We start from the raw sequence: 25,776 nt of genomic DNA on the forward strand, positions 1-25,776 counted from the left end.
AGTCGTCAGCAGAAGAGTGCATAAGGGGACTGTGACGTGTACACGGGGTGCAGCGATGGCAGTGAGTGTGCCTTCCCGGCACGCAGCTGGAGGGCCCTCACAGACGCAGTTTGTCCAGGAGGAGCCCGACGGGATTCCATGTAGATAATGTTCAAAATCAGACAAAACTAGATGTGAGGTTAGGGGTCAGGACAGCAGCTTCCTTGGTGGGGCGGTCAGGCAGTGGGTTTCCGGGTGCTGGTACCACAGCGGTCGGTCAGGGCTGAGGAGTAATGGGGAACGTCTTCCTCCCCTGGGCCCATGGAGGCAAGGGCACGTTTGTGAATGGGCCGCCGGGTGGGAGTGGGCCGCGCCGGGGCGCCGCGCCTTGGGCAGGACACACTGCGTGTTCTGTCAGGCACCGCCGCCCTGAAGTGCGGGCTGCACTGTGACTCACCTCGTTTTCTTTCCTTCCTATTCTAGAGGATGCCTTGTTTTGTAAGGGCTTGATGAATCTGCTCTTCAGCCTCCATATTTCATGCAAGAGCCCAGTCGCCCTGCTGCGTGACTTGTCCCAGGATATCCACGGGCACCTTGGAGACATAGACGAGGTACTGTGGCCAGCCTTCAGTGAGTGCAGCGGCCGGGCTGAGGGTAGGGTTCGGGAGCAGGCTGCCCCCCTCACGGCTCGTTTCTCTCTCCCCCCTCAGGATATGGAGGTGGAGAAAACAAACCACTTCGCAATGGTGAATTTGAGGACAGCAGCCCCTACAGTCTGTGTGAGTCTCCGTCCCGGGGCTGTGGGAAACAGCCTTGACGTTCTTTCCATTTTATTTCATGGCAGAGTTGGTTACAGTGGCTCCTGTCCTGAGGCCTGCACCCCACCACATGTGGCCATGGTCATTGTGTTGTGCCAGCAGCTGGGAGCAGTGAGTCATGGCAGGCATTGTTTTTTTTCCACAGTTGCTGGTTCTGAGTCAGGCTGAGAAGGTTCTAGAAGAAGTAGACTGGCTAATCACCAAGCTTAAGGGACATGCGAGCCAAGGATTGTCAGGTAAGTGGGGTTCAGGAATCGTGCTGAGAGAAAGGCACCCAGGACCCCGACTGGCCCGTGCCCATGCTCTGCTGGAGGAGGGAGCATACGGTGCTGCGGCTGTGACTGCGGCTATCACCGCAGCCGTCGATTGTTCTGTGTGGCGGGTCTTGGGCTCATTCCCTGCAGGCTCCCTAGTTCACAGTGTTGGGTTGATTTCTAAATCTCCTTCACTTTAGAAAATAAGGCCGGTTGGGTTTGAATATGGCAATTTCATTTCCCTTCAGAAGAAGCCTCTTCTCAGGCAGCCCTTCCAAACCACCCCATGGAGAAAGCCATCATCATGCAGCTGGGGACCCTGCTGACCTCCTTCCACGAGCTGGTGCAGACAGCCCTGCCTTCGGGCAGCTGCGTGGACACCTTGCTGAAGGCCCTCTGCAAGATGTACACCACTCTCACGGCCCTCGTCCGATATGTGAGTGCCTGGGAGGGGGCAGACCCTCCACGGGTCCCCAGCCAGTCGGGAGGCTGGGCCAGGTCCTGGTTTGGTTAGTAGGGGGCAGGCGTCTGTCTCCACAGGCCAGGAAACAACTGTTCGTGGCTTAGTTTCAAACCTGCTTTTAAAGGCCCTATTTTCCTTGGCCTATGCGGATGTGGTGCCTGTTTAAGTAGGAGCGCCTCTTCCAGCATCTCCTAGGACTTAATCTAACCTGTAGCTATAGAAGTCAACCTGATATCCTATTGCACAAAACAGTTGCAGTATTTTGGCCAGTCTGGGCACTGAAGAGGCATTCTTTTTTTCTTGCTTTTAACAAGTAGGTGTTACATGCTTTACAGGTCAGGTACTAGGGTAGGGAGGAAGTTTATTTTTAAAAAATACGATGCATACTCTGGGTTGAGTTTGAGTTAATGGTTCTTAGTATCCTTTAACAAAAAGCTGTTTTTTTTGCACTTGGGTATTTTGGTCCTCCGCAGACAGACTTGCAGAGGGCATTGATCCGTATTAAATACTGAGGCTTAGACAATGCAAGAAAGATTGTAGTCCGCTGCACAGTGCCCGCAAGTGCAGCGCAGCTGTCTCTGAGGACCTGCAGCTTTGGCCCCACTATGTGTGCGGTGGCTCAGCTTCTGCAGTGGAAATACAGAGCCCTCCTCCCCTTTATTGGCATTTTTTAAAGGAAAAACAGCAAGTCATGTTTTCTAGATGGAAGCTTTTTAAAGCAGTGAGCTGAACAAATCCAAAACAGAAACCCTTCATTCCTTGCCTGTTATCAGCGAAGCTTAGGAGCTTTGAGGAGAGAAGAGGAAGCGTTGGGTCCAGGATTCTCTGTGACTGTCGTCCCCCAGTCAGAGTGATGAGTCACACCCCATTAGCTGTAGTCTCGTGGGACATGTATATAGGACACAACACTAAATCCAGGAACCTTCTGTTAGCATCTCCAGGTGTGTCGGAGCTCCAGAGGAATTCCAAAAATTATGGAAAAGCTGGTGAGTAGAGTGTGCCTTTCTTAGGAAAGGGGGAGGAAACGCCGTTCCTGTAGATGCATCAGTCTCTTTCTCCTTCACTGCAGGTGAAGCTGTCGGGCTCGCACCTGACCCCTCTGTGCTACTCTTTCATCTCTTACGTACAGGTGAGTGATTCAGAGTTAGCACCAAAGTAGACCTTCAAGTACGAGGGGACTTCTCACGCTCCCAGGGCACTACTGGGCCCCCTGAGCTGGGTGTGGGTACAGCTTCCTCCTCGCCGCAAGCCAAAGGTGCCCATTTGAGACTAAGCCCAGGCTTCACATCTTGGCAGCAAGGAGTCTGTAGTCACACACATAAAAAAAAAGGTCAGTCTGATTTGGTGATGTGCCTGCATTTAGAGCAGGGAAGGATGGGCACACTCAGCGACTGGGTGTGTTTCTGGGGTCCCTGACCCACGTGGGCAGGCGTGCTGGGGAACAAGAGCGGGTAGCGGCCAGCGCCTGGAGAAGGGCCGCAGCCGGGGCGGGCGGCGTGAGGGCGGCGGTGCTGTGGGAGCTCGGCTGCCGCGGCCCCTTGAGTCAGATGCGTGATGGGCTCTTTCGGGATTTGGAGGAATTTCGAATGTCATCTGGTGTCAAATACCAGCAGATTCTTGGCTCCCCTGAGTCCCCTTTACTGTTGGCCCAGAGCAGGGTTTTTCAGCCTCTGCATGAGAAAACAGTTTGGGCCAGGTCACTTTGTGTTGTGGGGCCTGTCCTGTGCACTTCAGGATATTTAACAGCCTCTCTACCAGTAGGAGCCCCCAGCTGTGGTAACCAAAACATTTCTAGAAATTGCCAGATGTCCTTAAGGTACAGAATCAGCTCTGAAAGAGGACCAGGTGGTCTGTCTCCCCAGGCCACTTACTCGCTGCAGTTATAGTGGTGCAGGGCTATTTCTGAGGAAGAATCAGAGAACGTCTGCTAATGGGTCAGGCCCAGCCACCATTCCAGAACAGGCGTCGGAGCGCTGGGCCGTGACCTGACAGGGCCGCCCCACCTGCTCTCCGCCTCCGCCTGGCGGGCGGGCTCAGCACCCTCTGGCACTCACCTGCCTCTCTCACCACACGTGTGAGGCTGCCTCCTCCCCTCCCTTGAGAGCCAGTGACGTAAGTGGCCCATCACCTGGCTTAGCTAAAGGCGTTCTCTGTAGTCTGCTGAGAGGTGACATCTCTCTCCCCTTGCTTTTGTATCAGTTTTGTGATCTGGGTCAAGAACGTATCATCCATTTTGTCTAAAGCCTTTTCTCATCAAGCTGTTCCTTCCGGTCCCTCCTTTTATCCCACCCAAATACTGGCAGGTATGCTTTTGCATGCTCATAAATTTTCACATTTAAACTTAGTTTTTGAGTTCCCCGTCTCCAGCTCTAACAATGCCTGCAAAGGGTTGCATCTCGCCACGCGTGCCGTGTAGACCGAGACGGTCCTCCCGAGGAAAGGCTTCCGTGGGAAGTGCTTGTTCTCATTTCGCTAAGCACATTAAAGTTTCTGACAGGTGTGACAATAATAAAAATGATCAGTAGTCGTTTTAAGCCTGTTCAAGAACTTTTCTCACGATAAGCGTTGTTTGGCAGACTAGAGCGTTTCACAGAGTAGAGCTTGGGAAACGCTGCGGGAAGGCCACTGCCGGTCTGTTAGACCAGCTGACGTCTGCCTGGCCCGCCCGCATGCTTGGCGCACATCGCCTTGTCGTCCTCGCCACCCTGTGTGACCAGGGGTCGCCCCCGTGTGAGTCCTGAGGGAAGACGGGCGGCGCGCGCCGAGAACAGAGCCAGCTGAGCGGGGGCTGCGGCGCGGGCCCAGGTGGGTTGCCTCTGTAACAGGGGCCGGCAGACTTTTTCTGCAAAGGGCCAGATAGTAAATGTTTGAAGTTTCACAGGTCACATGCTCCCTGTCACCACTGCCCAGGTCTGTGCTCATTGCATAAGAGCAGTCATGAACAGTATTCACATGAAAGAGCGTGGCTGTTTTCCAGTGAAACTTTATTTTCTAAAATAAGCAGTGGGTGGGACTCGGCCCCTGGCTATAGTCTGCCAGCCCCTGCTCTGGAGTCATACGCTGTCCTCACTGACACGGACAGGGAGGGCTTGGGGCTTTTGTTCAAGCGTTTTCTTCTGCAAATCGGCAGGCCCCTCCTAGACTGCTGTTCTTTTTCTATGTTACAGCAAAACTGGTTTATGTATTCTCTGCACATGCTCCCCTCTCCCACCTCGATGTGACTTAAAGCCTTACTGACAGGCAAGCTGATCCACAAGCAAACATCTTCCCCTGACTTTGTGGGAAGTACTTAATGGGGTGAAGTCCCGGCACGTGCTTAGAAGTCAGGGTTGCACTTGCATCTCCTTCAGAGACCCGCCTACCCTCCTGCCACCCCTCACGCCACTCACGTGACCACAGTGCTGTGACTTCTGTCCGTCTTTCCCACTGGCACCTGCCCCACAGTGCAGGGTGTGTCCTGGTCCTGGGCAGCCTGCACCTCCCCTGGAGGTGGAGGGTCCTGTGTTTGTGTGCCTGTCGCTTGGGTGGCTTCCTCCGTGCTCTTTGGACTCTTACGCCTCATCCACGTCCTGTACTTCTGGTTTCCTTGGTCAGTTCTTACTCTCTCCAGGAGCTCTTTATTCTCGGATTGTCCGCCACACAGGAGGTGTTCTGTGACCTTTAACCATCTCAAGTACATAACCAGCCACAGGGCTCATAAGACACATCTGGCGATGGCTTCTGAGCAGGAAGCCTGCAGGCCCCGGGGACCGCCTGGCCAGCCTCCTCTCCTTTAAGGAACCCTCTCAGCCAGCTGCCCAAGTACTGGTTCCTGCCCCCACCCTAAATCCCCATTCCGACCAGCCTTTGCCCCGCACCACCACTGGGCCAGCCTGGCACAGTGACGGCTGGGCCTGTCCTCAGCTCTGCGCTAGCTCCGAGAGTAGGACTGTGACGCTCACAGCAGCAGACGACATGAGAGGATTGTAAGCATCGTGGATGTCTCCCGCCTTCCAGCACCCGCTGTGGGATGGTCCTTCCCCAGACTTGGTCCCCCAAGGGTCCCCGCACCCGGCCGTAATTGCCAGGCTGCCAGTGTCTTCGCAAATAAGAAAATTTGTTTCTGTTTTTTCAGAACAAGAAGAGCAGGAGCCCCAAGTGTATGGGAGGGAAGAAAAAAGCTGCCGTCACCACGGCCATGGTAAGCTGCCACTGCCCGCGCTCACCACAGGACAGAGTGGCGAGGGGCCTGCTGCGGAAAGAAGCCAGTCACAGAAACTGCGCGGACTGGTGGCTGCCCAGACCGGGGGTCGACTGCAGAGACTGGGGAGGGGCTTGCTAAGAGGGGTGCAGGTTTTCTCTGCAGGCATGAAAATGTTCTAAAATATCCATGCTAAAAACACAGAATTGTACAATGCAGAGGGGTAAATTGTACGGTATGTGGATTATATCTCAACGGAGCTGCTACACAAATGCGTGTGTGAAGCTGGACAAGTGTGTGTGACTGCTTCTCAGCTAATGGATTTTAGGTTCAGATGGGACATCTCATTTCCTCTGAGCCAAGAAACATAATGCTTCATTCAGGGAGCACCAGAAAACCTTGAGCTCTTCGTTTAAAAATGGACATAGATTGGGATACCCATTGGGGAAGGATTCTCTTAGACGAGAAGTTAGTGGGTGCAGAAAGTGCTCCCTCAGGTATGTGGAAGAGCTGCTGAGTGTAGAGAAGCGGGCTCTCTGGAACTCAAAAGTGGAACTCGGGAGCACAGCTCCCCAGGGGCCAGCCAGCAGCAAGTGCTGAGTCTCAGGAATCCAGACACACGCCTGTGCGATCAGCCCACTTTCAGGATGCTCTCACGTAGACAACTGTAGAATACTATGCAGACTGGAAAAATACAAATCTAAATGCTCAGATACAGAATTGTCTCCAGGTAGTGTTTTTTTAAAGAAAAAAGACAAGAAGTGTCCTTGTTTGTGAGTTTTTTAAATACATAGAAGCGTATCTGTAAGCGTAAGAAATGGCTGGAAGAATCTACAAGGTATAATTCAAACTGGAGGGAGATAATGTAATCTCAATAGTGAAAATTCACGTGCAGGCTAGAAAGAAGCCAGTGCAGGGCTCCTTGTTTGAAGATTATCAACTCAGAGAGGCAACCAGATTTCTACAAAATGCCTTTCCCTCAGCCAGCCTCTGGGTAACAACACAGACTTAGGAATTATAAATGGAAGGATTTGGTGCAGCCTTCAGTGGTGTTTAAATATTTTGATGAGATTGACATGCCAGAAATTTAGATTGCTGGTGCCTAAGGGAAACTGCACGGATTGGAAGACAGCCCAGCTTTCCACAGAGCCGGGAGCAGTTCTGACAGCTCTAGAGGACAACTCGGGGGGCTTCTCTCCTTTGCCCCATAGGCCAGAGCTCTTCGGGAAACCAAGCCAATCCCCAACCTCATCTTTGCCATTGAACAGTATGAGAAGTTTCTCATCTTCCTTTCCAAGAAGTCCAAGGTAAACATACTGTGATTTTCTACCGCTTCGTGTACCCCAGGTGGGAGGGGACCCGGCACACGGAAGCAGCCAGACTGCAGTAGGAAAGGACTGCAGTCCTTTCCTGTTTCTGATCTGATGGCCTGAGTCCAAGCGTCATGTGGGGGACCGATGGAGAAACAGGTTCAGGGGGTGTTGGAGGGGCAGCAAAAACGTGAGGCTGGGCGGCAGGGCCTGCAGTGGCAGGAGTCCGTGCCCACACTTATGTCCTCCCCCAGGTGAACCTGATGCAGCACATGAAGCTCAGCACCTCTCGGGACTTCAAGATCAAAGGGAACATACTGGACATGCTTCTCCGGGAGGAGGAAGAGGAGGATGACGACGAGGAGGTCAGTGTCTACTTCTGACGGCGCTGCAGGCCCAGCGCCCTTCCCAGCAGGTTGACGGCAGCTGGTCTGGGAGCAGGCAGGCAGAGAATGAGCTAAAAGGGTCAGGCTGACAAAACCAAAAACCAGTTAAGGTTTATAAATGTCCAGCCACACTGAGGTGCCCAAACTAGCATCTGGCTGGGGTACACTGGTCCAGAATCAAGGTCTAAGTGTGGGTGAACTGCGGCAGGAGGACTGACGAGCCCCAGCATCCGGCTCAGGGCCCAGCTTGCTTCCCCTCCTCCCTGTCCCCTGCGTCGGTCGCTCCCTCAGCGCCGCCGGTCACACGGCAGGCCCTGGGTCTGCCGCGTCTCTGAGGCAGAGCCCCATGTTGGAGGCTTATTACATAAAACATCCTGGTCTCTGGCTCCTCAAAAACGCTGCACATCCGCTGTTCAGACTGTCACACTCCAGCCCAGAGTCATCTGGCCCCACCCGCTCCCTTCACCTCCTGGCCACTGGAGGTGAGCATCCTGTACCCCAATGTTTTGATGCTCCTTTTCTGTCACCTTGTCCCGTGAATCTCCCCAGGTCCGCGGAAGTCCAAAGGAAAGGCGCCCACACCCTTAACTCTACTAGGAGGCCCCCCTCTTCCTCAGTGAGGGGGGATGGGGAGGGAAAAATGAGCACACAGGCTTCCGTGAGAAGATAAAGGGATTTCGTTTATTTCCAGTGCCTCTGAGCAGGTTGATCACACTAAAGCGCGGCTCCTCCCCTTCTAGGACGCTGCGCCAGAGCACGGGGGGCAGAGCAAAGAGCCAGCCAAGAAGAAGAGGAAGAAAGAAATGAAATGCCTGAGTTAATGTGAACTTTGGGGCTTCTGCTTTCTTTTCACTCAACAAGCAACACCACCCCTTGTCCTCCAGCCTGCACCGAGGTTGGCGTCTTGGTGCTGAACCCACTGAATTCAGCTGCACCTCCAGCCACAGGCGGCCGTTCTTGGCAGGCCTGCTGCTGAGCAAAGCACAGCTGAGAGCCTGAGTGCGGGCGCCCGCGGCGCCGACGGAGCTCCACGGGAGCGAACACGGGGCCTCCGGGCAGGGCTACGGCCCAGGCTGGCTTCGTTTTCCCAGGGAGCCTTTGGTGAGTTCAATTATCTGGTAAATATCCAGCGCTTCCCCTGAAAGAGAGTGCAGACTGGTTACGCTGCTTTCTCAGGGGTGGTACTCGGAGCTCATGGAGCTCATGAATGAGAAAGGAGCGTAACTTTGAGGTCCAAAGCAGGGGTGGGCACAATAATTGCCATGTTACATGGGGGGGGGGTTCATATTCTTTTTGTAAAAAATGTTTACCTTAGAAACTTTATATAGAAACCACGCTTTCCAGTTGTTTGGCATTCAAAGCCTAGTTTTTTCCACCTAAGAATACACTTGGACTTTTATATGCAATAAATCTTTAAACCAGAGCTTCAAATATTCCTTCATTTCCTATAAACATGCTCTAGAAACACATCCCTTTGTGACTTCACGTACATGTCCCAGGGCACACTGTGAACGGGGAGAGCCCGCCTGTATGTTAAGAGTGGTTTCTTATCCTCTGGTGCCCGAGCTTCCTGCTGCCCAGCCTCCTTGCTGTCTGTTACCTTACACCCTCCCTGTCCCGAGGACCACAGATGTGTGGCGCTCACCCTGGGGAATCCTGTATCGCCTTTCCATCCCGGTCGGGTTGGAAGGGGTTTTACAATCCATGGTCACTTCTTTCCTGAGGCACCGATCAACGTCGACCGCACTGAAAAAGGCGACCGACTGGGGCAGGTCATTCAGGCCCAGCTTGTAGGCAAACATGCACCTGGAAGAGACCCGGCCTCCTCTCAGCCACGGCCCTGCGCCCAAGAGGAAGGACCCATGTCCCCAAGAGGGAGGACTTAGCCAGCCGTGCCCCCGTCCCACAGCCCCCAGTGAGATGCTGAAAGGCAGGTGCGGACTCAAAACACACCTCTTTCCCCCTGGGCACATGTTATGGATGAAACATCATCTCTTGATTACTTGAGTATAGGAGGGTTTCCTGTTAGGGTTAAGCACAGCCCCCAGGATGTATATAATGAAGAGGGCAATGCAGACAGCATGGACGACTGTAAACGCTCATTATTTACCCATTAATCAGGATAGGTCAGGGTTCCCAAACTGGCCTCAGTGGCAGACCAACATGGATCTGTAGTAGTAGTTAACTCAACCATATATATTAAATTTTACTGAGAAAATATAAGCCAATGTATAAATCACTCTAAAAATCACATTTGTATTTCTTCCCTAACAACATGTTCTATTAGTACTCAGAATAACAAACTTTTGGCACTTAAGGGAACATTTACAGATTTAAAAAAATCTCAATTTCATGAGAAAAGCCTGTCAAACAGAAAGGGGGACCTGTTTCTGGGGGCAGAGTTTGAGGGCTACTGTTTGGAACAAGGCCCCTGATCTAGTACCTCCTTACTGCCTCACTGATCTAGTCTGGGGCTCTGACACTTTCAAACCAAGAAACCTTTATCCAAAGTCGAAGGCCAGCTGCAGACTTCAATTTTTTTAAGCTAGAAATAAAAGCTGAAACAGTCCCATCGGGGGAGATGAAAACGCCCAAGTCACGCTCAGCCTGGTCCAAAGCCCTGCACGCGGCCGAGCGTGTGGCCGAGCGTGTGGCCAGGCCAGAGGCTGCAGGCGCCGCCCACCTGGTCAGGAGGTTGGCCACCTGCAGGGCCAGGGCAGCGCGGTAGCGGTCGTCCTCCTGCACCAGGTAGCGGACCTCGTCATGGATGCTGATGCAGAAGCGCCCGTCAATGGCAAACTCCTCGAACAGCCACCTCATGGCCACGAGCATGAGGTGCAGGTAGTCCACCGCAGAGCTCTGCACCACCCAGTTCACCCGGCTGGTCATGAACTGGGGAGGGGCGGTGGGCATAGGTGGGGGGGCCGCCACACACACCAGCCCCGCGGGGGAGGGTAGGCCCGCCCGCCCGCCCGCCCTGAGACCGCCCCACGCTCTAAGGGCGCGAGATACCTCCCCCTGGGCCACCGAGGGCTCCAGGGCCCGGCTGATGCGGCAGCCCAGCACTGGGGTGCGGGGCTCGTCGGATGTGGCGATGCTCTCCAGCTTATTGAACATTTCTGACTCTGTGCCCCCCGTCCACGCGCGTTCTGCAACCACCTTCCAGTTCTTCCTGCGGGACCTGGGGGCCCGGGAACAGACGGCAAGCTTCGTCTGTCAGTACCTCAGCTAGGACAAAGCGCCTGGCTCTCCTGGGCCAGCCCGGACCCCCCTTCCACCCTGGACACACAGAAGGGCCTCACTTCTTCGAAGCTTCCCTCTGGATCTTGCGCAAGTCCTGCAGGGAGACGCAGCCATCCTCCGTCCTCTCCACGGGGATGCGCAACTGCTGCACCAACCACTCGCCCTCGTCTGACAGCCGGTACCTGCGGGCCGTGCCAGCACCATCAGTCCCACGTGAGCGCCTCCTCTGGGTCCAATGCTCCCCCATTGCCTTACTCCACTCCCACAACCACCACGGAGGCCCTGCCTCCCCCGCCGTCTCTCCCTCAGAGGGAGGACAGGCACAGAGGGGCGGGCTGGCTGGGGCCCCACAGCCAGGAAGAGGCGGAGCGCAGGCAGGAGCCCAAGCCCTGGGGCGTGCCATGGCAGCCCAACGGAGGACAGAGACTCCAACTCCAAAGCTGTCACTATTACTATTCTCTCAAGTCTTAGACACTGAACTGCCAAATGAGCAGCAGAGGCAGCCCTGCGAGGACATCTGGGGAGGGCCATCCCCTACGCAAGTGTCACGACCCAAGGACGGAGCACCCTGGAGCTCATACACGGGTTCAAGGAGAGGGGCCAGGTAAGGGTGCAGAGAGCGGGAAAGGTAGAGAAGACGGGCAGTAAAGGGTTTAAAGCAGGCCTGAGGTCCCGGGGCTGGGGCACTGATGGCGGGAGGGGCCCTCACCGGCGCAGGCCCTTGGTGACGGCGTACATCTGCTGGGCCTTCTCGGCGGCCTCCTGGCGCGTCAGCCGGTGGTTAAACTGCATGAGCAGGCGCTCCGCGAAGGGCTGCCCTGCCCCATAGATGCGGCCGTAGTTGAAGATCTTGGCGTGCTCACGGCTGATGCCCACTGTGGTGGCCGTCTTACTGTGCAGGTCGGTGCCCCTGCTCTTCCGGCCCTGCAGGGTCATCCACCCGAAGGCCGTGCAGCCTGGGGGGCAGGAAAGAGAGAGACCAGAGGCTCAGAAACACTGCCCCCAACCGCCCAACCCAGGGCCCGGGGGTCGGGCTGCCCCGCTGTGCCAGCCCCGGCCTCCTGTTCACCGTGCATGCCGGCAAAGTGGGCATCTCCGAGCACCGCTGCGATCCACAGCTCCTGCGAGTCCACGTCAGCTCCCACCAGGACGTAGCCGGGCGGGGCCTGCACCATGGCCTTCAGCTCACTGCCGACTCGGTCCGGCTGCAGAAAGAGTGAGGTTAGGCCCTGCCCAGAGCCCCAGACACCTCCTACCCCAGTCCAGTCCCCGGACGACAGCCCAGCAGCAACGGGGCTGAGAAGTAACAGAGTCCCCACGCTGTCCCCGGGCAGCTGGGGCTCCCATCGCCAGCAGCAGGTGTTTGCTGAAAACCACCGAGTGAAGCCAGGTTTGAACCCAAGTCCTGCCTGACCCAGATCTTGGGTTCCTTTGATGTTCCTCACCGAATGCCCTCTGCAACCCATTTCTAGAGACATCAGAGAGGAAGGGCAGGAACCAGAGGTACAGAGGACACGCACCCGGGCGTTGCTGGCAGTGAGCCAGGTGGGCTCCACAGCCCGGCGGGTGATGGTGCCGGCGGTCACCACCTGCGGCAGGATGGCCCCGTAGCGGCCTTCCTCGTCATAATCTGCGTGCCTGTGGGGACGGAGAGGACTCCTGCCTCAGCAGCTTGCATTGGTGCTAGGACCCCCCACTGCTGTCCCCATGACCACCTGGCAGGTCCTACCTGGTCACAGCACGGGGCAGAGCCGACCTGGGCAGCCACACCACCATCTGGGAGCTATGGGGACAGATGGGCTGAGGCTCAGCACAGCCACAGGGGCAGACTCCAGCCCCTCCCCGACTGGGGCCCTCAGTGCCCAGCTCTGGGGGCTGCTGTGCCCCCCTCCTTGCCCAGCCCCCATCCTCTCCCCACCAACCTGACTCAGGGTGCGCCCTGGCACAGCCACCAGGGAACCAGCCAGGCGCCAAAGGCAGCCTCTGCCCCCATCCCAGAGCACCCACGAGGGTCCAACAGCAGCGCCCCGCCGCCACCTGACCCACAGACCGTTCCAGTCTAGAGCACCCAGCTCCCAGACCCCAGCAGTCACACCAAGGGGTCCTCTCAGGGTGGGGTGAGGCCACCAAGGTCCTACATGCAATAGCACCCTTGATGCACAAACAGAAGCTGAGGCGGGACCGGGAGGCTTGCCTGTGCCCACAGGCACCAGGACCACAGGAGCCGGCCTCCAGGCTGCAGCTGGCTGGCTGCCGCCGCAGCACGGGCTGCAGAGGGGCCCCAGGGGCAAGGCAGCGGGCGGCAGTCCTGGGGTTGCTTCTAGAAACCCGGCCAGGCAGACAGGCACATCTCTGCCCTCCCACAGGGGCCCACCTGATACGTTTGTGGGCATTCCTCCAGAAAGAAATCATTTTGTTGATTTCCAGGGCACGGGGCCCGCTGGCACCTCCTGGGCCAGCCTGCAGGGTACCGTCCTCCATCTTGGGCAGGAAGTCCTTGGCAAAGGGGCTGCCCACGTTGCAGCTGTTGCCGTCCTGGGGAGGGCAGAGGAGGCAGGGGCTGCAGCCAGGTGACAGGCCCCTGGCTGGGGAACCGGTGTCCTGTGCACTTGGGCTCTGCCCAGAACAAGTGGAGCAGCCTGGGGCAAGTCCCACCCTGACAGCCACAGGACAGGCAGGACCTCGGGCGACACAAACCAGCCCGGCCCCCCTCACGGGAACAGCCTCCAGGTAACAGAGCCTATCACGCAGCACATTCAGTGCCTGGCACCTCCGTGCCGTGTGTCACTGAATTCCACCACGTGCCCTTCCCCCCAATTTCCATTAGACGGACACAGGCTCGGAGAGATGGGATCGTGCTCTGCCTGCAACTGCCACCGTCATTCCTGCAAAGGCGCTCGGAGGCTGGCTGTGAGCCCCAGGCATAGCGAGGACCCCATGGGACAGGGCGTGAACCAGGACACACACCTTGTGAGGCAGCTTGAAGAACCAGCAGCCGGGGATGTCCACATCGTGGTAAGGCCCGTTGCCATGGTGATAGGCAGGCTGGCTGCCTCGGGAGCCACCAGCTCCAGTCTGTGGGGCCACACACCCAGATCAGGCCCTGCTCCGGCACCTGCATTCAGCAAGGGCCGCAGGGTGGGGGCGGGAACGGGGCCTGACGTGCGGAGCTGCTGAGCCGGGAACTGACAGGACAGCCGCCAGGTCTCAGGCTTCCTCCTTGGCCGTCCAACACATGGGGGGCCACCAGAGGCAGGGCAGCACCCCCAACCCCCAGGACCTCGGGAGCTCTGGTGGAGACCAGCTGCCTGGGCGTAGGGAGGGCCCGGCCGCCCAGCACCCACCCAGAGAACCCGGCGTGCGCCCCGCTCACCGGAGCTGGGGCTGGAGCCGGAGCCGCCACTTCTGAGTTCTCCACCTTGGCCTCAGCCTCCACCTCTAAGCAGCCCAGCTCTTCCACCTGGATGGGCCCGGGTATCAAGGGTGTGAAGCAGGAGGCTGGGTCCACCGGAATCCACCAGCCCCTCCCTGCGACACGCAGACAGCCCAGGCCGGCAGGGATGAGGACCCCACGGCCTGGGCCCCGCCCCCTTCCCCAGGAGTGACCAGCGCCCTCCCCGAGCTCAGGCTGACGGACGCCCTCACCATCTGCCACTCCTCAGCGAGCAGGAAGTCCTCGGCCAGGCCCGCCTCCTGTGGCTCCGGCTGCTGCTTCCCCTGCTCAAGACAGTGCTTCCTGTACAGGGACTCGATGGCTCTGGGCAGAGAACAGCAGCAGCAGCCTCTGGTTATGGGCGCCCGCGCCGGGCCGGGCCGCTGGCTGGGCGCCTTCCACGCGTGCCCTGGTTTAGTCCTCAGAACCAGCTGAGGCAGAAGTGGACAGCGCTCTTCCTGGTTTTTAGACAGCGAGTAACAAATCGAAAATGACACAGCGCCCTGGTGGCAGGCTGGGGTTCGAGGCCTGGTTTGACTCAAATCTAAGCTCCACTTACGCCACAGAGCTGCCACCACCCCAGGAAAGGCTCTGCGAGCAGAGCAGAGGGAAGTCAGGCCCCGCCCTGCCCCAGCCCCACGCCCTGAGCCCCCGACTGGGCTCCGCAGCCCCCAGGGAGGGGCGGCTGTGGCACAGGAACTGGAACCCACGCTCTCAGACCCAAGCTCTCCCCAGCAGCCTGCGCTGGGCTTGGCCTCCCAGCCAGAAGGGGTCTGTAGGTGCCCGGCCCTTCCTCCCCTGAGCCTGAGCCTCACCTGTAGGGGCAGGTCACTCCAGTCGATGCTGAGGCGGAGTCCGCGGGCACCTCAGGCAGGTTGTCCCGCCGCCCGGGCACCAGGTATCCCCAGCCGTGCCGCTCGGAGAAGTGAAGAGGGAAGCCGTCCCAGGTCAGCGCCATGAGTTTCGGTGTGACCCGCATCTGCAGGCTGAGGAGGCTGGGGCCTGGGGCCCACGCAGGGTCGTCCAGCCGGGGACAGAGCTTCCGGTACCACCTGGACCCCACCAGGAGAGAACAGTGTCACAGTGGTGACGTGCTCCACCGCCCTCCACGGCCCCAAGGCTTTCTTCTGGCGACTTCAGTCCACAGTCATTGTTCCCTCTCTCCCTCTGGAATATGGCCCAGACCCCCACGGAGTCCCCTAGAATAACTCAAAAATCCCAAAGAGAAGATCCCTTGCTGGTCCCCCTGAACCCGTCAGCAGCCAGCCTGCAGGAGGGCCCGGGGTGGGGTTCCTTCTCAAGCTCCAGTTCCTGCAGGGAGCCAGCCAGGGGAGTGAGCCAACCTGCCCCCGCCGCCACGGCTCTGGCGACACCCCAGGGCCTTCTGAGCTCTGTCCCTCATGGGCTGACGCAAGGGTGAGGCCAGCAAGGCGCCCAGGGCACCGAACTGTGAGGCGCAAGTGAAGGGCCACCTCCTTAAGGAAGCCTCCCCAGGTTCCCGGGCAGAGCCAGGCACCGCCCCCACACTGATCCCTCCTCCGCACCATCCTGGACAGAACCGCCAGCGATGGCTGGTCTGCCCGCCTGCTCCCCCCGGGGCTACAGGGCCGGCACACAGTAGGGGTGCAATGCACTAAGGAAGAAAGAGCCCAGCAGGCCGGGGTCAGGGCACTGGCTGAGAGCAGGCACGAAGGGTGGCACACACCCCTTGTGCGGGGGCCCACAACGTGGGGGGCCTCCAGAGGCAGGGTGAAAGCAGGCTCTGAACGTGTCGGGGGGCAGGCTCACCCAGGGTGTCCGGGCAGGTGCTGGGGCCGCTTGGGCAGGAGCTCTGTGGTCCCCTTCAGCTGCTCCAAGCAAGCACGGGCCGTGACAGCCCACTGAGACTCCTCCTCCTCACTGGGGGGGCCAGGGTCTACAGAGGGTCGTCAGGACAATCAGAAAGGCCCGCCCCGCCCGCAATCTCTGAGGCTGGAGCGACTCTTTCCCAGGGCCCGTGTCTCCCTACCAGCCGCCCGTGGCTCCCACCTTCCTGATCCGTGGGATCTCCAGGGGCCTCAGCTGCCTCAACGGGCAAGTTGCTGGCGGCCTCCGGCTCTTTCCTCTTCACCTTCTTTGCTTTCTTCTGCTTAAACTCTTGCACATCCCACTCCAGGTCCCAGAGCCAGGGGTCTTCTTTGTACCTGCACAGCCAGTCCACCAGGGCATAGCTGAAGCCAAGCCAGAAGCCAGGCCCCCCGCCTGCCGGGCCCCGCCTGGATCCTGCCCGCCCGCGGCCTGGCTACCTCTCGCCGGACAGCAGCTGGCAGGCGTCGTTGGCCAGGTCCATCAGCGACTTCTTCATCTCCCGCTGCAGCTCCTCGTAGGTGCTCTGTGCCTCTGCCAGGTAACGCTCCCAGTTCTGGTTGACAGGCAGGTAGGAGACCCCCATCTCCAGCATGCCAGCCAGAGTCACTGGGTGGGGACACCTTGGGGACAAACACCAGGGCTGCTGCCATCTATGACCGCGGGAGGCAAGGCTCGGGCCGCCTCCCCGAGCCCCAGCCCAGCCCCCCACATGGCCCAGCTCCGCAGCCAGACAGGCAGTTTAGCCCGGGTTTACCACCTCCTGCCCAAAGGGCCTGGGGCAGCCGCTGCACCTCTCGGAGCCTCCATCCCTTTAGCTGCACAAAGGGAGCCGAGTCATGTGCTGCTTAACCACAGGGACGGGTCTGTCACTGTGCCAACACCAGGGTGCAGTGTCACGGCCTAGACGGGACAGCCTGCTACACCGCCAGGCCTGCGACACAGCCTGCTGCTCGCGGCGACAAACCCGGACAGCAGGCCACGACACAATGGCCGGCGCATGTGTGCCGAAACACAGAAATGGTGCCGTGGGGATACAGTGGAAGAGGTCGAATGTGTGCCTCTCTGCAGGCGGCGTGACACTGTACGCGGAGAGCCCTGAAGGGCCCACCCAAACACTCTCAGAGCTGAGGAATGAATGCAGTGAAGTAGCAGGATACAAAAATATTCAGAAGTTGGCTGCATTTTTAGAAGCCAATAACAAACTAAGAGAAATTAAGGGAATAATTTCATTTACTATCACATTAAAAACAAACAACAAAAAAATAGGAATAAAGGAGGTCAAAGACCTGTTCTCAGAAAATTATAAGAAACTAAAGAAGATAAAAATAAATAGAAGCCTATACCCTGCTCATGGGTAGGAAGAATTAACCTCATTAAGATGTCAGAGAGTCAGGGCAATCCCCCTCACGATACCAACGGCACTTCTCCCAAAACCTCCCAGAACAAACGATCCCGAGGTTTATATGGACGGGGGCGGTCAAGTGTGTCTCCGTGCTTCACCAGCAAGAGCACTGAGGCTCAGGGACACCAAATGACCTGCCCAAGGTCCTGTGAGCTGGGCACCACCACCAAGACTGGAGCCGGGTCCGGCCGACACCTGTGACTCTGACCACGTCCTAAGTCTGACTCCCCAGCAAACACGGCCAGGATGGAAGGGGAGCCCTGGGCTGTGGATCTGGGTACGGAGCGGGTGCTGAATGACCTGGGACCAGGCACAGGAGGCCGCAGCGCAGCGCTCAGCCCTCCCCGCCGGAGCCACGCCGCACAGAGCGGCTCCACTCAGCCAGCCCCGGAAGGCGAAGGCCCGCGCCGCGAAGGCCCCAGGCCCGCCCGGTGACACCGGCCCCGCCTCACCTCTCCAAGAAGAGCGGCAGCTGCTGCTGGAAGACCTCGTAGGTGGCCCACACGTCCTGGGCGCAGTACTGCATCAGGTCCTGGCACAGGCGACAGGAAGGCGCTGGGCGGGCAGCCATCCCACCACCACCGCCGGGCTCAGGGTCAGGTCTGGCGGCTCCACGCCGGGCCCCGCCGGAGCCACCGCAGCCCCATACCTGGAAGTTCTCCCGGACGTCCCTCATGCTGCCCTTGACAAACAGCTCGCGAGGTTCCTTCTTTAGCGGGGGGCCCCCCACGTAGAGGCTGTGCACGTCTGCTAGGTTGTTGACACTGCTGATGTCCAGCCAGTCCCAGGATGAGATCTGAGGGGCCGGGGCAAGGGACCCGGCCGATCAGCTTGGCCTCGGGCCAGACAGGCAGGCGCAGGGAGGGTCCCACGCCCCCCACAGCGTGCGCTCACCGCTGGGCTGTTGGCTTTGCTCCGGGGCTTCTGGCTTCGCTGGCTGTTGGGCCGGGCCTTGTGCTTGCCCTGCCTGGCCGCCATCCACAGGCTGCGCTGGAAGCTGCTCAGCCCCGAGATGGCCATGTGCATGCTCATGGTGTCCAGGAAGCGCATGTGGGAGCCCTGCGGAGAGGCTGCCGCTCAGGGGCCAGCCCCGCTCAGCTCGGCGCACAGCCTCCCTTCCCGTCACACCGCTCCGACGCGGGGGGCGGGACACCTCTGTGCTTGCTCATGCTTGTGCCTTGGCCTGGGAGGGGAGGGGCCCTCCCTCCCAAATTCTAGCCACCCTTGGTGGTGCAGGCCTGGCTCGGTCCCAACACACAAGTCCTTCCCAGCATCCAGCAACCGCTCTGAAGGGCCTGGAGTTGCCAGGACAAGACCTTCTGAGCTGTCGGCTCGGCCCCCAGCACTGCCATTCACAAGCTATAGGCTGCGGCCACGCCTGCCTGGCAGCCTCTGTCCCCGGGCACTTGGAGACCACCACGACAGAGTGCTTTCCGCAAAACGAAGAGCTGCCCCAGCTGTACACCAGGCACAGTTCCCGGTGCCTGACGTGGGCCCTGGTCAGACCCTCCGCACAACCCCCGGGAGCGCTGCTCTTCTCTCTCTCTCTCTCCTTACGAACAGGGAAACTGAGGCTCAGGGATGACAGGAGCTCACAGCGCTCCTCCATGGCTGAGACAGGAGGTGGGCCCAGGCTGCGGGGCCCAGAGCCTCCGCAACCCGTGCTGAGCTCTACAGGCCACACCAAGAGAAGGGCCATGTGCCCTGAGAGAGCTCAGGCCCTGTATCAGGCAGGCCCTGGGGACAGAACAGCTGGGCACAGGGGCCAAGGGCAGGGCTGGTGGGCAGTGCCTCCCCTACCTAGTCACTCAGGTCAGGGCTCCCAGCCCAGCTGCACCAGCACCGGCAGGCGGCCCCAGCGTCCTTACCTGGATCAGGTACTGCTCCCTGATATGGGCTCGGTCAAAGGAAACATTGTGCCCCACCACTAGCTGCTCCTGCCAGCCGCGCTGGGCGGGGCCGCTGGCACTGGCAGGGACCTCCAGGGGAATGAGGTCAGCCGGCGACAGCTGGCTGGTCCAAGAGTAGCGCTCTTCCACCAGCCGCCGGCTGCACCAGGAATACCTGAGGGAGACGAGAGACAGGAGGTTCAGCCCAGAGGCACGAAACTTCCGCTCCACAGCACCCACTGCCTGCAGACCACCGCATGCCAAGTCACGCTAGCGGCTGGGGACCTCCGTGAGCCCAGTGGGTACGCCTAACCCTCACAGAGCTGGAGGCCAGGTGGGGCTATGTGTCAGGAGTAGTTCTTTTCCTTCTACAGATAAAGATGGTGCGGAGCGGTCCAGTACTGGGCGCCCTGCACTCAGCCGGGGCTCGGCCCAGGTGTCCACCGGGTCTGTGCTTGGCCATGAGGTGCTTTATAAACATGACCAACCCCTCACGTCTATAAATGCCAAACAGCTTCATGCTCCAAGTGCTCGTAAGTGAGAGAAGCAATTATAATAGAATCCAATGTGAAAATTGTTTTTTTTTAATTAAAGGTGGCAAAAAAAAAGAAACAAAAAAAGACACATGCTGCACTCATGTGCGGATGAGTCATCTGATGGCTGGAAAGATTCTAAAGGACAAAGAGCAGATCAGACACCTCGGAGGGTCTGTGCCTCTGAGCAACCACACGCAGCAAGGCCAGGGAAAGCGCCCGAGCCGAGGAAACTCCTCAGATCTGCACCGGCCGGGGTGGCGGGACCGGGCAGGTGCGCTGCCTGCTGAGGGCCCAACAGGGATCAGCAAAGGCTGGTGCCCGCTCACGCTCCACCAAGCTGCGCGTGGGGAACTGCTGCTGTGGGAAACTGTGTGCCACAGGGTCAAGGCGGGTCGGCAGCATCCCAGTGAATGACGGGGCCACATGAGCGGCCACCACAGCTGCAGAGGCACTCCCTGCCACCCTTATTGGGGGGGCGGGGGGGTTGGTTACTTGCCACCAGTTTCAATGAACATAAAACTAGTTTTGTGGGTTTTTTTTTTTTTCTGGTGGGGCTGGCGGGGGGGCGGGGAGTTGTCTAGCAAAAAGAGGTCTCTAGTTTTCCACCTGGTAAAATCTAGCTGGCCCTCCAAGGGAGGGGAGACGCTCGGGGGGACTCAGGCTGAAACCCCCTGGCCTCCCACTTAGCATGTGAAAGCCCTTAGCAACCCGACGGAGGAAAAGGCTGAAGAATGTCAACTGTCTGAGGCTGCAGTGATGGCAGAAACCTCGATCACAAAGGTGACAAGATCCAGGTATGCAGCTCTGCATGAGAGCCGTCTGAGTATACACGTATTGGTGATAAGAGAGGAAAAAAAGAAGAAAGCCAATACACACACACCGTTGGTAAACAAGGTGAGTCAGAACCAACGCCATTAATACTACACTTTCCCTGCGAATCTCAGGTAAATGGTGACGCCCTGCAGAACGTCCCTCTGGCCTGAAGACCGGAGCCCTGCCCAGCGGCCTTTGGGAAGCCGCCCCAAAGGCTGCCCAAGGCTCCCTCCTCCTGCTGGACACAGGACCAGTCAGGTGCCTGATGGGACACAGCCATGCGGTAGGGACGTGCCCAGTTAGAAGGGGGCAGCTGCGGTGGCCCCATGTGCACCCCCTCCCACCCCACAGGCAGCTCCCGGGAGGACGGTGCCCGTGTGAGCCAGGCCTCTGCCCCGGGCACACAGGGCGGTGCCCGCAAGCACCACTGGCTGGAACGGAGTGAGCGTGAGAGGAGCATGAACCGAACAGGGCAAGAGAGGTGACAAGTGAGGAGAGGAGCTGAAAAGGGGACTTCAGTTACACTGTCCAGGGGTGACCAAGAGAACAAACAGCGAGGCTTCCTTGTCGAGCTCCCTAGTTGTCTTCCAGCCGCCACAGCCTGCTCTGCCGTGTCTCTGGCCATCGGGCAACGTGGGAAGCACTGCCCTGGGCACCTGGACTGGAACTAAGTCAGAGAGGAAGCAGCTGGCATCGCTCTTTCTGCCATCAAGGCCGGCCTTCTCTATTCAGCCACCTTTTCACCATTTTCAACTGCCCATTTAACATTTCGCAGCTTTCCTTACAAAGACGTAGCTTCCAATAGGAATAAAACAACCTGCCACCTCTTTGGCTGCCCAGGCCTGAAAGCACTAAGGCTGTAAAAAGTATTTTAATCCTGGAATGAAGACTCAGAACGGGGAGAGACAGTACAGCATCCTGGTTTCAGAAACGTGGGTAGCACTTAAAAAGTTACTTAAAAAGAAAAGGAGGAAACTGAATATACCTTTTGGGGACCAAAAATGCCTGCCTGGGAGGCTGAGGGAAGGAAGCCGCATCTCAGCGGGGGGTGGTCAGGGGGATGCTGCTGGGGGTCTGGGGGTAGACACGTTGGGCGGGGGGAGTGTGTTGCATTTAAGGGAGCGGCAGGGATGCTAGTGTCCTGTCTTGCCTAGGACAGTCCCCCAGAGGGGAGATTTTTCCTGCCCAAAATACCCAACAGCATCCCCAAATAGAACCGCTGTTCCAGCGTCTTGGGCTAACCTGTCAGGAAGCTGTTTAGCACCAAACCGAGGTGCTCGGCCAGGGTCCCCGGGTCAGTCTCCAGGACAACAGTCCACTGTGATTCTCCCCCTAACCCCGATCACCGCCTGATGTCGGCTTGGCTGTTTCTTTACCGCCTAGATCTCCCACCCCGCAGCACCGCAGTCAAGCCTCTTTTACAAAACCACCAGACCCTCAGTGGCTGGGAACGCGCCCACAGGGCACCAGTGGGAGCTCAGGAACCGTTCACTGGAGCAGACGAGTCAGCTGGGCCCCCCACGTGTGATCAAGCCCCCGGAGCCCAGCCCGCACTTACCAGGCCGAGGGGGATATGGCCACCGCCAGCGTGGGGCACGTTCCCTCTGCCAAGCAGACCTCCACGTCGAACACCAGGGCCCGCTCCTCGGGGATGGCCACGGGTTCGGCCTCCCCCGCGGGGCCGTACCGGGTCCAGCCCTCCGCCCAGGCCCAGCTCGCGGGCCTGGGGGGCAGCTGGGCCTGCAACAGCAAGTTGGCCGCCTCCAGGTAGGGCAGGCTCTGCTTCTGGGCCAGGAGGCGGAAGTGCTGGTCCAGGTCGCCCCCGTAGAGGGGCGGCAGGCGCAGCTCCACGTCGGGCAAGGGCGCGTCTGGCTGCCCCCACAGCCCGTGCTTCTGCAGATGCTCGATGCTGCGGCGCACCGCGGCCTCTCCGGGCGTCTCCCCGCCGAACCCGAAGATTTGCTCGTGAAGCCCTCTCGACAGCATCTGGATGTGCAATGGGTTGTGCCGCAGCTGCCCGCCCTCCGAGGACGGCACTTGCGGCGGCGGCGGCGGCGGCCGCCCGTCGCTGGGGACGGGGACGGAGACGGAGCTGGAGGCCCAGCGCCTCGGAGCTGGAACCGGCCCTGGCCCGACGGCGGCGGAGCCGGCCACTTTCTTCCAAAGCAGGCGGCTCATGGTTGGTGCCGGGAGCCCCCCGCTGGGATTCAGGACACCTGGCTTTGGGCTCCAGCTTGGCTGCTTTTACCGGCTGAAAGACGTGGAGAGACACACGTCTTGTCTCTGTGTTCCTGTCAGGGAAACGAGCCTGACCATGCCTGCCTTCCACCCACAATCCTAAAGAAGACAGACGACATAACGTGTTACTACATACGCATCACCTGCTATATTAGAAGCCATCATTCCTGGAGCACTTACTGCGTCCCAGGCAACGTGCCAGGCACTTTGGGGTATATTTTTCTCAGTTAAGCCTCAAACAACCTGGGGACATAATAGCCCCTGCTGAGTAAATCGAGGTCCACGGAGTTTCATCAGTGAACTTGGGGAGGGGGAAGGCACACGCGCTGGTTACCAGCCCAGACGCTGGAGTAGGACGACGCGGGATTCGATGCGGGTTTGAATCCCGGTCCTGGCTCTTAGGAGCCGCGTGACCTTGGGAAAGCTCTTCAGGCCTCTGTAAAGTGGGGTGAAGGACTCTGTAGTACAGGACTGCTGTTTGGGGGGCAAGGGAGACTATGTCGCGCGGCCTGGCCCTCGGCAAATGGTGGCTGCCACGATCGCGACCGCCAGGGCCCGGGGGCCTAGCGCCAAGAGGTGACAGTGCCCGGATTCGAACCCGCCGAGCGGGCCGCCGTCCCCCGGGGCCCCCACCCACGCCCGGCCGCCCGCCGGTGCCCGGCGGCGGCGCCGCGAGGCGCCCTGGGACAAGCCTCCGCCCCGCTCCGGGCCCCGATCCCAGATTGCAGAGGGAGGGGCCGCGCCGCCCCTGCACGACCCGGCCTCCCCGGCTCCGAACCCGCCGGAAACTTCGGTCCGCCTAGTGCCTCCGGGTCTGCCGCTCCCGACCCCGGGCAACGACGCGGCGTCTCCCTCCGCCGGGCCTACGCAGCCTCGGGGTGGCGCGTGGCCTCCAACCCGACCAGTCCGCCCCGCTGGCAGCCGCAACTTCCCGTCTGCGCCGCGCTCGGTCCAGAGACTTACCCGATACGCAGGCGGGGAGACTCCCCGAGCGACCAATCGCAGGGCCGCAAGTGGACCGGTCCGCGCGCGGGGGACGAGGGGGACTTCCGGGTGGGCCTCCTTGCGAAACTGCGGGAAGTAGGGTCCAATCTCCCCTGCTCAAGAAGCAGGTGGATTGATCCCAGGCAAGCCTTGGTTGGTAATGAGACTTTTTAGCTCATCCGTGGAGCACCAGTCATCGGGCGGCCGCGTGGCCTAATGGATAAGGCGTCTGACTTCGGATCAGAAGATTGCAGGTTCGAGTCCTGCCGCGGTCGGAGGGGCTGGCTCATACTTTTTCGGTTTATTCCCCGCTAGGAATGAAGCGTCCGGACAGCCCCGGACATTGTGCCCAATCACCGCCTGGCATTACATCCAGGGAACGCCCTGATCTGCGGAGGTAACGGCCCCCGGGCACCGCGCGCAGCCGGGCCCTGTGAAATCGCTCGCCTACGTGTCCCGGGTTGGCGGCGCGGGGGGGGCGGCACAGTGGAGAGGAAGCGCCCCGCTTGCGGAAATCTCGATTTAATATCAATTGATACCAAGGAATGGCAGTAGTTCACGACTGAAGAAGGGAGTCCCGCCGGCTCCGGACCCGGGAGGCCTACGCCTCACCACGGGCAACTGTGAGGCGGTGGGCGCTCCCCACCCACCCTCCTGGAGCGCGTCCTGCTCCCTCCAGACTGGGAACCTGCCAGGGAGCGCTTTTAAGCCTTCGTGGTCTCTGCACCCAACCCTCCTGCCGCTCCAGGTGCCTCAACAGCTGGGCTGCCCGCGCTCCAGTGGTTTACAAACTGTGAAGCACCACGCAGGAGGCGGCCCCTGGGAATAAGGGGGGCTCGGAGACCCAGCCGCGCGGATGAGGCAACGCCAGACCCCGACAGATAACTGATTAGGGATAAAATTTAGGCCTCGCCCCGCCTCCCGGTCCGGGTGCGCGCCAGGACGCCACGATCTGACTGGGGCACAAACTTCGGTGTTTGCCAGGAGTAGGCTGCGGGGACAGCGAGGGACAGGCGCCCCTCCACCGCCCCGCGGGCGGCTCGCGCCCGGGCCCCGCCCTCTTGCCGCTCCACGAGGCCGAGAGCGAGCCCTACTCTCGCAGACGCATTTAACACACAACTGTTTTCTTGCTTCTCTTTTCTTTCGGCAAACAGATGAAATTAACGGAAAATTCACCATTTTATATAATCAGTTTATTCCCCCCACTTAACCATGTACCGTTGACATTTTTACAAAATACCCAGAGGGAAGACTCGCGACGTAAATCGGGGAGTCCCTGGGTGAGGGAACCGTTTTCATTATTTGTCTCCTACCGATCTTTTAACATTTCCTTCCATGGTGAGGTTAGCGGCAGTACCCAATAGCATTCGTGCAGATTTTCATAGCACGTTACAACTGTTGCAGATTTTTCCGTGTATTGTTTATGCTAATATATATTGTATTACCTACTCTGTAACTATTTCATTCTCTTTGCTTTCCTGTGGGTTTTGCGCATTTAAGGACATTATTCCAAGAAGGTGTCTATGGCACAAAGAAGCTAAGCACCCTCGGCCTCGCTGGATGTCACTTCCGGGGGACGCTGTCGCTGGGCCTGCTGAGGTCCGCGGGGAGAACAACCCAGTGCCAGGCAACGTCCATCGAGACGCGCGCCCTCTCACACGGCGACCTCAGGCCAGGCTGGCGCTCTGCCCCTGGGATTAGAATCCTCAGCAAGGACAAAGCCGGCTGACACCGGTTCCTGCTGGGAGACCTCCGGCCTCCGCTGCACCATTTCCAGGGTTCGGAGACCAGCGGCTCCACCTTCTCTCCGTTTTCTGGGAGCTCCCCCAAGTTCTTCCAGGAAACTCCCGTCCCTGCCGGTTGTGCCTGAGAAAGCAGATACATTGCTCCCCGCTCCCCGTTTCACCTCTCCTTACAAGGTAGCTACAGACAAAGTTCATTAGGAACTTTCTTACAAAGCATGTATCTCAATTGTAACAAGCACTGATTTTTTTTTTTTT

At 59.0% G+C, this 25,776-nt stretch overlaps 2 protein-coding genes and 1 non-coding gene across 3 annotated transcripts in view; 2 read left to right on the forward strand and 1 right to left on the reverse strand.

Annotated features, from left to right (window-relative positions):
- The window catches only part of FANCI (FA complementation group I), a 38,302-nt gene extending 30,091 nt beyond the window's left edge, over positions 1-8,211 (forward strand). The window contains exons 29-38 of the mRNA XM_054577585.1: positions 463-590; positions 690-758; positions 943-1,033; positions 1,300-1,487; positions 2,447-2,500; positions 2,584-2,643; positions 5,629-5,694; positions 6,906-7,001; positions 7,259-7,369; positions 8,131-8,211. Of these exons, the coding sequence (XP_054433560.1) occupies positions 463-590; positions 690-758; positions 943-1,033; positions 1,300-1,487; positions 2,447-2,500; positions 2,584-2,643; positions 5,629-5,694; positions 6,906-7,001; positions 7,259-7,369; positions 8,131-8,211 (944 nt within the window). The remainder of the gene's footprint in view (positions 1-462; positions 591-689; positions 759-942; positions 1,034-1,299; positions 1,488-2,446; positions 2,501-2,583; positions 2,644-5,628; positions 5,695-6,905; positions 7,002-7,258; positions 7,370-8,130) is intronic.
- A 98-nt stretch (positions 8,212-8,309) lies between these two features.
- Positions 8,310-23,739, reverse strand: POLG (DNA polymerase gamma, catalytic subunit). The gene is made up of 23 exons (XM_054577584.1): positions 23,571-23,739; positions 22,113-22,891; positions 19,185-19,380; positions 18,211-18,375; positions 17,966-18,112; positions 17,769-17,848; positions 16,352-16,534; positions 16,095-16,249; positions 15,855-15,981; positions 14,882-15,118; positions 14,279-14,390; positions 14,007-14,093; positions 13,601-13,708; positions 13,008-13,168; positions 12,363-12,416; positions 12,154-12,271; positions 11,703-11,838; positions 11,343-11,589; positions 10,693-10,815; positions 10,403-10,571; positions 10,074-10,282; positions 9,036-9,196; positions 8,310-8,528 (listed from the first exon to the last, which is right to left on the reverse strand). The coding sequence occupies exons 2-23, from the start codon at positions 22,730-22,732 to the stop codon at positions 8,452-8,454; spliced, it is 3,672 nt and encodes a 1,223-aa protein (XP_054433559.1). The 5' UTR covers positions 22,733-22,891; positions 23,571-23,739; the 3' UTR covers positions 8,310-8,451.
- A 239-nt stretch (positions 23,740-23,978) lies between these two features.
- TRNAR-UCG (transfer RNA arginine (anticodon UCG)) lies at positions 23,979-24,051 on the forward strand. Its single transcript has one exon. It is a non-coding gene; the product is annotated as a tRNA-Arg (tRNA).
- Positions 24,052-25,776: the final 1,725 nt, after the last annotated feature.

The sequence above is a fragment of the Pteronotus mesoamericanus genome, unplaced genomic scaffold (assembly GCF_021234165.1).
Source record: "Pteronotus mesoamericanus isolate MK-2021 breed Mesoamerican mustached bat unplaced genomic scaffold, CSHL_Meso_final contig_438, whole genome shotgun sequence".
Classification (NCBI taxonomy): domain Eukaryota; kingdom Metazoa; phylum Chordata; class Mammalia; order Chiroptera; family Mormoopidae; genus Pteronotus; species Pteronotus mesoamericanus.